The sequence below is a fragment of the Drosophila rhopaloa genome, unplaced genomic scaffold, assembly GCF_018152115.1.
Source record: "Drosophila rhopaloa isolate 14029-0021.01 unplaced genomic scaffold, ASM1815211v1 contig_163, whole genome shotgun sequence".
NCBI lineage: Eukaryota > Metazoa > Arthropoda > Insecta > Diptera > Drosophilidae > Drosophila > Drosophila rhopaloa.
Genome location: NW_025335043.1, coordinates 2,003,605 through 2,015,644, shown reverse-complemented (window position 1 = coordinate 2,015,644; position 12,040 = coordinate 2,003,605). Strand labels below are relative to the sequence as shown.

General features: G+C 37.0%; 1 protein-coding gene across 17 annotated transcripts in view; it reads right to left on the bottom strand.

The window, feature by feature from the left end:
* The window catches only part of LOC108051876 (protein alan shepard), a 137,714-nt gene that overhangs the window by 47,929 nt on the left and 77,745 nt on the right, over positions 1-12,040 (bottom strand). For 14 of the 17 annotated variants that reach the window (XR_006417477.1, XM_044457783.1, XM_044457782.1 and 11 more), the window contains one exon: positions 2,841-2,876. The exons of the other annotated variants lie outside the window; for them this stretch is intronic. Coding sequence is in view for 13 of the 14 variants with exons in the window: in XM_044457783.1 (XP_044313718.1) it covers positions 2,841-2,876 (36 nt within the window). In the remaining variant the exon portion in view is untranslated. The remainder of the gene's footprint in view (positions 1-2,840; positions 2,877-12,040) is intronic. 17 annotated transcript variants of the gene reach the window in all.

Here is a 12,040-nt window from a genome sequence, read left to right as displayed (position 1 = left end):
TGTCCTTGCTTCTGGCTTCCAGTATTTTTTTGTTTGTTTTGCCTGTAGCTGGTGTTCCTGAGTTTTTGCTGTAAATATCATTAAGTCCGCGTACGTGCCAAATGGCAGTTTAATTATAGCAAGGAGTCGAAACAGAAACCATTCCACATAACCCAAGCAAACTTCGGAGGATCGAGGATGTTAAAATGGAAAGACTCCATTACCCTGAAGTTTGGGGAGCATTTTGCAATTAAAATAGATATAACATTAAAACTTGTTTTTTTTTTCTTTACCAAAAAACTATAAAAAGAACAACGAAAAAATTAAAATTTTCATTTGGCTGCGTTTTAATGAGCAGCGGATGGAAAAGGAGTTTTTTTCGAGGCAGGATGCTACGAGCTATACGTGTGAATTATTAGAGCCAAAGTTAATGAAGCCGTCAAGTGAAGCGAGTTGGCGACGAGGAAGGAAGAAAATTTAAAAGAAGCTCCTGTTTGACAAGTTGATTAGATGGCAAAAATATTTTTTTATAAAATGGGGAAAGGTGGGACGAGTTTTACTCCTTAACAGTTGTATACAAGATTTTTAACTACGTTTTTGGAGACTTTCAATGCAAAACCTACAGAAAAGCACAAAGTGAAACTTCAACTTCGATATTGCAGAAATTTAAGAGTCTTACCCAATTTAATGAAGAGTCAAGTAAGAACTTCCACAAAATAAGACGAAATTGCTTAAATGAATGGAGTAATTTCCCAAATTAGTAAAGAATGGATAGCTCCTGAGCTTTCTTAACTTTTCTGTTCATTTTTCTCACTTCTACATAAATTATTATCATTCTCCCAATGACTTTACGCATAGTCCCCATTCGCGTTTGTCCCCTTTTCCCCCATTAAAGTTGAAGTGTTTCCGTCGCAGTTTTCCCTTGAAATTTCAAGGGTTCTCCTGGTGCATTCGTAAAAACTTTTTCTCAGCACCGGCACCTCCTCTTCACACTTGATCCCCCGCCGTTGCACTTTTGCTGGCAAACTCCTTGCAACTATTATTATCAACTATTATTTTGTCTAGTTAACTGTTCGAAAAAGAGGAGCTTAAGTGATGTTGCCACACTTTGGGGCACGAACCCAAAACCGCCCTCTTTTGCCAGGAGCCACTGTTCCTGGGGCACAAACACACACTTGGAACACCCCATCCTAGTCTGTTGCCCAATTTGCGTAAACATTTATTACGCACTCCAAGGGAAACTTTTCTCGAATTATTTTCTCTTAACTATTCTGGTGCGCTTTGGGGGGTTAAGGCTTGGGGGATGTTGGGTTAAGGAGGGGACAGGCAGGCGTAACTGCTGGTGGGCGTGTCCATTATGCTGTGCATAATTTTATGATGATAATTAATTTCATGTTTGCCACTGCTGCAAAATGAGTCCTGCGGCTAATCGGTCTGCAAATTGTAGAATTGCAATGAAAATGGCTTGGAAACTATTAGGTGGGTTCCTCTTACACAATTCATAATTATTTTAATCCGATAAATAGAAGAATTCGTGGGGTATTATTTTATTTACATTGCCTTCTAATGGAACTCGTTGAATGGATAGAATAGCAGCCTTTTAACAATGATGTTCCAGCAATTTTTGTTTCAACTTTTCTGAAGGTGCGTCCGTGGTCTTTTTTCCCTATTTTTTAGGGCAGGGCTTGAAAGGAGAGAAGATTTCTAAGCGTCCTTCTTTTCCTTTCCATTTTGCGGTTAAAACTTGCTGAGATTTTGTCTTTTGATTTCATCTGTCGCCAGCGCTACCAAATTGCCGCTTTCCCAACCCTTTTCCTTAGCTAATTTAACCCCCAAAACTTGGTTCAAGATCACCCTTAGTTCTTTGCCTTTCCCCTTTTTCTTCGATTTAATAGCCCACGGAACTTTAACCACTTCAATCTCCGATTTATCCACGAACTCGAGTTTGCCGTTCGCCATTTTTGCATTTCCCTCTTTTTTCCACCCATTTCCATGCATCGAGTTTTATCGCTCAATGCTCATTATTTGCTTTTGTTGTTTTTGCCAACTATTTTCAAAGTAATTCCCTGAGTTTTGTTGTTCGATTTTTCTTGCCTCCAACACAAAGTTTCTTCAGGCAATGTGAGAGGTGGGTGAGCTTCCCTTGGGCGTTGGTTTTTCGCTGACTAGGGTTAGCTCTTGATTTTCTCTGGATTTTCTTATTTTTGCCAAATTTTTTTATTGTTATTGTATTCGCCACAACTGTTGCCACAATTTGAACTTTGTTTGCTGCGGCTTTCATTCCTGATTCCCTTCTTTTCCTTGATTGGAAATATTTTTCGTATATTTGCATGTTTCGGGGCAAGAAGGATTCAACGAAAAGAAATGCAAATAATATTTGTATGATTTATTTGAACAATTTTAAATGATTTTTTTTGAGAGTTTTTCATGACCTTTAACTTTTGCTGGTAAAAGTAAAGGGTTGTCTAAAAAAGGCAAGCAAAATTATAATGAGAAGAAGGAAAATGAAAAGTCTATAACCCTTAGCAACGCTTATTGAGGTGGGAGTTTTGTAATATAGGGATTCTAAAGCTGGCAAAGCATCGATAGTAGTATCGAAAATATAAATTTGCTTTTAAAGATTTTTTATTGAAAATCTACTGTTTTTAAAACTATTTTTCATTTTAGTTGAATTGAATTTAAGTTGAATTGCTTCTATTAAAAATGTTTATCTTAAATTTTTTATTCACTGCATTAATTTTTAGTAAAGTATAAAAAAACCGTTCACATATCGATAGTTTCAATATCTTTATTATTCGCCTTCAATGATTGGCCAGCTCTAGGTTTATTCTATATTTGCTTTATTTCTATAAAAATCTTACCCAATAATAGTCCACAGGTTGGTTTAGAAAACTTACCTAAAACGAGAAGAAAAATGTATGAAAAACATTAGTTAAACTGGTAAAAAAGAATATTTACAAACATAAGCACAACCTGGCATTGAAGATAATTCTAAAAGCCAACAAGCAATTTCTTGTGAATGTAAATAAAATATATATAAATCATTTTCAGTCACCATAGTAAAAATAAATATAATTCAAACAAGATAAATCAATTTAATCTCTCAATTGATTCTGACCGACTTGCACACTCTCTCCTTTAACCCAATCTTGGCTGTCTGTGGGTGAGCAAACAATTTGTACCCTTCACCTGTGCGAAAACAGCTGGCACAAGTCCTGTGAATCGGGTGCTCAAGCTCACTTTTTCACTTCCCACTCACATATGGCCAACATATGGCAGAAGAATGAAAGAAAGAACGCAGCCACGGAAGCTTTAAATTACATCAAAGATTTACACGTAGAAGAAAGGAAAAAAAAACGGGACAAGGAAAAGTCCTTCGAAGAAGTGTCTGTGCAAGATGAAAAATAAATAACAATCACACAAAAATCAATATTGACAAAGGAAGGGTGGGCAAGGCGATTTAATGCCCGTCTGGCAGCTAAAAAAAAAAATAATATAAAACCAAACAAGTAGGCGTGGCTTTCGGTCCATATGGCGCCGCTGCGAAACTTACCCGGAAAATATGTACAAAAAAGAAAATAATATTCGGGAAAAACACTACAACACCTAAAAACACAACTTTTTTAATCAAGTGTCAACTGAAATCGAAAACTTCCACTTTGCACACCGTTTTGCAGGCAGCCTAATGACAAGTTTATTTGTTATTTGGCCGATTTCCCGAACAGCTGTTGCACCCTCACACAGATACAGCCGCACCCACACAGCGACAGAGCGTGGTGAATATGGTTTTTGTTGCCTGGTTTTTAGCGCACGCACATTCAGCTCGAAACGATGTCGGATGCTGACTGAGAGCCAAGTTGGCAAAAAGTGTCCAAGACCGACCGCCATGATTGAAAGCCGGCTGTGTGGCTGTGTGGCAGCAAAAAGTTCTCCTGGGAGTGGGTGGCACGGGTACACACTATATAGGGGGTAGTTCTTTTGGGAGGGGCTCTATAGGGTGGGCGAACTGGACACAACCTGTTGAGCAACAAGGACGAGAAACGAGTCGAAATCGAATGGATGGCAATGACAATGTCATTGAAAGGGACTTTGCCTCTGCATTCGACCATGAAAAAACGGAGGGTGGTTTTTGGGGTAAAAAGGAAAATAAGAAGGAGTAGCTCACTAAAGAAGAGGGAACTATGGGGGGCGCCCCCCCAAAAAAACCAAAAGAAAACGGCCGGAGAGAACTTGGTTAAGCAACGAAATGAGTGGCACAGACAATGCCAACTGTCATCGGGATATCAATTTTTTCCTTTTTTTATTCTCTGTTTTCGAACGGATATGAAGCTGACAGTCAATTAATAAACGTTCGACACTTGGCCGCCAGAGGGCGTTAGCCATAGTCGCTTCCTTTCACTTTCTTCTGCTTTCTCCTCGTTCTTTGTGTTTTTTTTATCGCTGTGTGGGCGGCATTTGCGTCAGAGCTTCCTCGCAATTAACATTCTGTAAAAGTTTTTGTTTTTTCCCTCACGGTTTCTAGGAAATTGTAAAAAAAACACAGCTGTTTTGGTGTTAACAGGTGGCTGGGTTTTATTTAAACTATTTTAAAAGTAAAATACTTAGAAAGCCATGAATTGCTTTTAATTTTGGGGTGTGCATGGCCATTCTTTGCCACAATTTGATGGATTAAGGAATCTCAGAGTTACAAGCGAAAATGTAAAAATAGAAAACACTTCTTTCAAAAAGGGTTAATAAAACTCTTGACTTGCAAGTATTATTGATTTGAAATTGATTGATGAGGTGGCTATAAAAATGTGAGAAAAAATATTTATATACATTTTTTTTATGTTATTAAAAATTTAATTTACTCGTATATGTACACATGTAGCGGTTTGTTTTTATGTCTGTTGGGAAACCAGATTCCATGATTAATTAATTATCAATATAATATGAAAGGAAGCAAAGGAAATTTAATTTCATTATTTTTCTGACTCTGTGTTGTCCTCTAATTCAGTCCCTAAGCTATACTATCTTCCATTTAAAACGCATCCATCATAGCCGGCTTAGTCACCAACAGCTGCCCTCATAAACGAGTCGCACATTTGTCACACATTTTAATCTAATTAGGGCTCCCCCCGGATCGCACCACCCCAATCTCTCTGCCAAAAACATGCAAATCAAACGAAAAAGTTGGCAAATCTCTCTTCTTTTTTTCTCACCCTGGTGCTCACTCCCTAAACACTCGTTATCATTAGCTAACAATACGACAAAAGCCAAAAAAAAACTATTCCCAAAACATATGTCAAATAATAAAATAAAAACCAATCAGCAACAGCTGCAGGGCATTAACAAAGTGAGAAAAGAGATGGGTGGATTACGAGGAGAAAGAGACATAAGAGCGGAAAGAACAGGGACAAATGCACAAATTAGTTTGGCCAAATGAGCAAAATCAAATTCGCATTGCCAGCCACAAGAAATGTTCCACAGAATATAAAAGGAGGATAACAATGGTGTGGTGGGGAGTTGAGGTTGAGGGAAAATAGAGGAAAATGGAGAGGGCGAAATTCAGTGGTTTAGAACAGTCAACAAATGAATCTCCAAGCCACCAAAGGCATCCCATAAAGTTTTCTTCTTGCTGTTTAATAGTGAAACTTTATTTCCGTTCACTACACAGTGAAAAAGTATTAAAAATTATTGTTCACATATGAAAATGTTAATTAAGTTTATATGAACATTTTCTTCGATTTAATATTCTATTCAATTCGCAATCGATTGGCATATACAAATTATTTCTTAATTATAAACCTAATTTTTCTAACAATAAAATTATTTAGTTTGTGAATTATAAATTTATTGTGAAATTTTGTTTAGTTATATGTTAAATAGTATTTTATTCAAGTGTAGTTTCTATCCCATTTTACCAATCTCCTTTCTCTTTCTTCGCCCACTCGTTTGGTTCAACTGCTAAAGAATTTTTCACTTCCGGTTGAAGGCAGAGGAGCGTGGCGAACATTTTGCACCGAGCGTTGGCTCTTCTAAATGTCAAGGATACCACAATAACGGCAGCAGCAACAACACTGCCAGCAATCAAGGAGGCTCAGAGGATGAGGAAGGAAGAAGCAGAAGCGGATCCAGCAGCGGTGGCAAGGACAAAACGGCAACGTTGTCGCCGCCATCGAGAGAATGCTGTAATTAATTATTGTGGCGCTCACACACATTGCGGCATGGCCGAGAATACAAAATGGCTACTTTGTTGACAATTCTTAGAGGGCGCTGTAATGACTGTAAGAGGCGGAAAATCCAAGGGGGAGGGGTTGAAGCTGTAGGGAATTTACGTGTGTTGGTATGCAGCCAGTTAGTTGGATAGTAAAAGATCGATTGCTAATGCTCAATACAATTGATTGTTCATTCGGCATTAGAACTAATGCACGAAAGTATGCTATTTAATTTGAAATATTGTTTTTTAAGGGATTATCCGTTTTGTATACAAGCATAAGTATTTGAATAAATAAGTATATATTAATAAAGCTCTCTCTTATAGGCCCCTTTTAAGGAGATTTGAAATCTCTAGAGATTTATTTGCGTTCAGTTTGTTTAAACTTTACACATACATTCATATATACAAATTTCTATTAAAATAAGATCAAAATGTAAATGTCTAAATATATTATCTTAATTATTATTAGCTCTCATATAGTCTACAAATTTAACCAAGCATAGTACAGTGACTTTTACAAAAGGAATTTACAAAAAAACTGAGTTGAATTAATTATCCTTGCTCTTTTATCATTATCAACGAAAAAAAAAGTCCGAATTAATTCTCCGTATCACTAGAGTTCACGGAGGTCACATAAAGACCCACACACTCACGAAAATCTCCCCTCTCACGGAATCTATTGCGGAATGTTTTATTATATTTCTTTCGCTGCTATTGTTGTTCTTCTATTTATAAATGACAAACGCAGAAATTTTCCCTGCATGGCGCCAAATGCCATCAATCAAACCAACAACAAAATACACGGCATTACGACACAAAACGAAATTCCCCAAAAAAAAAAAAAAAAAAATAAGGTAGACGGAAAAAATGCAAATACCCAAAAACAGACGACAAATGACAAAAGGGGGAAAAAACGGATTCCAGCGAATGCCATGACAACTGAAGACTGACAAGGAGTTCCAGACCAGGACTTGTCCGCTAAGCTTGTGGATTCCAGGACATCCAGAGATACGTATACATAACAGGCAGTCTGTAAATTAAAAACGTTTAAAATGCGTGCTGCATACTTTTTGGCTGTCTGGCAGACGAGGGATGTCAGTGAAGTTTGTTGCTCCCACGGCAAAAACTTTCTGCAACATGTGTGTGTAGTAAACTTCGTTTCTCAAAGCTAGTCTTCTCCTTTGTTCAAGCGGTAGGGAAAATAAAATATATATATGTATAAAAATAAGAAGAGTAGAAATCTGACAGGCAAATGCGTCGCTCATTAAGCCAGACACACTTACACACAAGCAGCTTAAGATGTCAGCCAAGACACAGTTGGTCCACGAAGAAGGCAAAAAATAATTCCAAGGACCAGGACAGCAAGTTCAGGACCACAATCAGGACCAAGCTGGCGCTTCGAGTTAATTGAATTCTGCGTAGTTTAAGTTATACGACACAGTCATAAACTTGGACTCATATGCGTAAAACTCAAAGTTTTTTGCTCTTCCCCAGCTTTCGGTTATTTATGCGGTGCGTGCACGCACTTTATGAAAGTTGAGTTATGGGGGTTAAGGTCTGTGGGAAAGGGGAACGGCTTTTAGTGCCATCTATGGAACCATAAATGGTCGTGCCGCGGCACTTAAAGTGCTTTATTATACAGGCAGAAACATGAAGTAGGACTTGGTCGAATGGGGAAATTGGGAAGAGTAGTTTTCATATGCAATTTCTTTAACGTTATTGTGGAAAACTTTGAAACGCACACACAGTGAATAATTTAAACAAAAAAACTATTAAATGAACACAAATTAATGTTTTTAAAAATTATAACAAGGATATTTTTCTTTAATAACAAGTACTTCACATGTATATACGTACATATTTGTAAATACAAAATTTTTTAGGGAAGTAAATATTATTTTTATCATAAAGCCGGAATCTCACAAAACTTTCTGATATTTTCATATGGTAAATTCCGGTGAGTTTTCATGGAAAATAAAAAAGGGCTATCAAAAATACGCCTGATAGTTTAAAGAACAAGCTCAAGAAAAATCTCAAAGGGAATATTAATATATATATATATTAACGTGTACAGATAAAAGTTTGTGTGTAAGTATTCTGCTGTGCAAGTGAAGTGAAGTTCGTCTTTGGATTTTTCCCGGTCTTGTTGTAGTTTGTTATGACTGCATATGACTTACACACACCAAGTAAACACATCCGTACGAGGCACTTCCTTTACAAGCTACCCTTAGTCAGCTTCCCCGCATTTTCCCGCCTTCCCCGCGCTTTCCCGCCGACTTTGACAGGGACAGCCCACGACTTAATAACACTTTAAATTACTTTCATTTCCGTTTTTGTTATTCCAAGCGCGTCACTATGGCAGCTGGAGAAGCTGGTGGGTGGCATTCGCCCCCCTTTTCCGCTCCCTTTTAAGTGCACCCCTCTTGGCTCTTGAGCCGTTTGCTTATTCTTAATTAAGTTGCCGCACTAGAAAGCCACAACGGCAGCCAAGACACTCCAATAAAGGCGAATAAGTGAAGAATAACTACAACGGTCGCTCGATAATTAGTTTTAGCTTTAAAATCCCTTTTAAGTAGCAAGTTACATTTTAAAGAATTGGCAGAGGTCGGATTTATTTTAAGTATTTAATTTTAACAACTAATACTCGAGCTCACAAAAAAATTAGTGATTTGGGCTTATGAGAACTCGAATGTTATTTTTTTTATTATCACATTAGTCATTTTCTAAGCTTGAATGTTGAAGTATTAAATAGTGTTTAGGAGAAAAAGAAAACTAGAAAGGACTTAAAATTGTACTGAATTTTCAAAACTAAAATACTAAAATGTTAATATTGATTACACATGATCTAGATATGTAAACGAAATAAAAAATAATATTTTTATGTTATTTAATTAATCTGAATGAATAAATGAACCCTTTTTTAAACTTTGTGCTTAGATTTCTCAGAACTATCAAGTTTCATGGACAGATGCAGCGCTCTGATATCTTAATTTCACATTAATATTGTCAAGTGTTTTTAAACTGTGTAATTTCCAACTACCCAACAAACTTTATGATTTAACTCAAAAGAAAGTAAGAGAAGTGGTGGGTTTTAATTGAATTAAAAATTAAATTCCTAATTAAATTACGAGTCAATATCGGTTTAATATGAATCTCTCTTTGACAGCCAACTAAGAGAGTTTCTCGAGCAGTTTCTCTTTGCTTAAAAAAAAGTGACGCCTGCGCTTCAAACGAAAAATTCCGCCCCAACGACGTCGACAGCGCCATGTTTTCTATCCCACTCTCACCCCCGTGGTGCCATCTCGCTTCCTCAAGGGAGTCTGAGCGGTATTTGTTGCTGGTTTTTTGAAGCTGGCATACAAGAAATTTCGAGGTTAACACGCCGGCAATTAATTTGTGCATCCATTGCACTCGAAATTCAATTTACGCAGCCATAAAAAACGAAGAAACCCGAGAAGAGCGAGGGGTTTGGGGAGATGTGCAAAAGGGACGGGGATAGACGGCGATTGGCAGATTGCATTTTAAATCCGCTTAACGGACTTTGCCTGGGAGTAATAGGCGGAAACGGAAGTGGAAGAGGAAGTGGAAAGAGCGGAGAGAGCCAGTTGAAAAGTGCGGGAGGCATTCTTCAATGTTGGTCAGCCAATTAAAAAATATGAACGCACAACAAGATTAAAAGCGGAGTGGGTAAATCCCCACGGACCTTGATGAACGCTCTGGTAAAAGGAGAGAACACTGAGAACAAGCTTTTCAAACAAAATAAAATTTTCAATTAAAAGCCTTTCTATCATCAGTAAGCGTTTGGCAGGACTTAAAGATTCATACCTTGTGGAAAGTGTAGGGCAAAAACAAGAATAAAACTGAAAATACTAGACTTGTTTATTTTAAATACCGTGAGCTTATTGCATATAGACTTTTTAATTGGAATAAATAAAGTTAAATAATTCGATTTAGATTATAATATATTTTACTATGTTACATATTTTTGTCAGTGTACAAAAAAAAATCTCTTGTTTCAGGGGACACGCCACAAGTTTTCACTGTACTGAAACTGACCCTACGAAGTAACGAAGTAATAGTGGAAATAGAAGAACCAGCGAAATAAATAGATTTAAGCGCCGCAGGGATTTGTATTCCTTATTGAACTTTTTTCCTCTAGCAGCAAAGTTTAGAATTACCCCAACGTAATTGAAAAGTTTGCCGGCAATATATGTGAACGGGGTTATCGTCGCCGGCTCCTTCGACCACATATATTTATGGGCAGCCAACATGGGGGATTTGGGACGGGCAATATATGTACGACAGGACATACATAAATAGTTTTAGTTTTATATTTGAACATATATAGCCAGAGCAATTGTCTAAATGCAATGTTAAAGTTTGCAGTTGACAAAACAGGAAGTGGTCGCCAGAGGGTTAGAAAGGGGGTTGTATAGTTAGTGATGGGTTTGGAAACTAAAGTTTCTTTGATGATAGATAGCAGAATTTATAGTTTATGGTTTCTCAAGTTTTGTTCAAGTTGAATTTGCATAAAAACAACTGACCAGGGATATGGGGAAGAATTGGAATAGAGCTGTTGTCTGGTTTAACATAGAAGTGGAAACATATTGCTTAATGCGGAATCAATATTGCAATTCTAAAAAGCTTTAACGTGTTTAGACTAAGAAATAGAAACGAAGCGATAAGAAAAATGTAGTAAAATAATAGTATATAATAGATATAAAATGGATTCAATGAATACAAAAAATTATATTCGGGTGGTCTATAATTAAGGCTGAAAATCTTTTAAAACTAAATTCAAATTCGTTCAAACCCTATCGATTTGAATATTTTAAAGGCTAAACTAAAATTATTGCTTTAAAAATGGTCTGAAACTAAAACAAATAATTCGAAATGAAACTTATGTCCTTATGCAGTTGCAATTTGTAGAGGAATACAGACAATACGGGGCATAGAAACTTAAACAAAAACAGCTGGAATGAAACAATTATTCCCACTGCAGCAGAATGCACACAAATATCCTCATCCCTGGGCCAAATAATTCACACAGGAGCAGAAGGGGCGGCAGGACAAAGAAGAGGCGTTGCCACCACAGCCTGACAAACAAAATAATTTGATGTAAATGCTAACTAAACACACATACACACACCGCCATACACATGAACAAACAAACAATTTAAACGTACACGCACACACACACACACACACACACACAATACACAGAATTTTGGTCGAGTAAAACTTTAGTTTTGGCTATTTGCTTAGCCCCCCGAAAATTTCCCCATGCCATGTCCTTCATCCTTTGGACCCATCGTTTGCAGCTGTTAAATTTGATTTATGCCATTTTGCTGGGCCTAAAACAATGAGTGGGCGTGGCAGGGGGCGACAGGGGCAGGGTTGCCATGCAACACTTTAATTGCCCAAATGACTGTTTATTGATTTATGTGAAAAATGCAGATTAATGCCATTAGTAGCAGTTCTCCCTTCGCAAAAATCCGTTTTCCTTTTTATTGAATGAATCAAAATTATATTTGAATAGTAAAATTCTACATTTTGTGTTTGTATTTATTCGTTGATTTGTGAATTTATGCCAGATTGCAAAATGTACATATTTATAAAGAGCAATTGCATAATGCTACTCAATATCTGCATAATTATGGCAAGTTTTTACACACATTTTTACACCTGTCTGCGCGCGTGTGTATTTCACTGGGCAGAGGAGTCCACCCACTTAAGTACTTACCAGTTTGATTAATTAGTTTGGCAATTAAAACAAATTAGCAAATAAATTTCAGTCCGCTCAAAGAGCAATTAAAAGTGGAATTCAATCAATACAAATCGTTCAGTTGCAGTATTCATCAA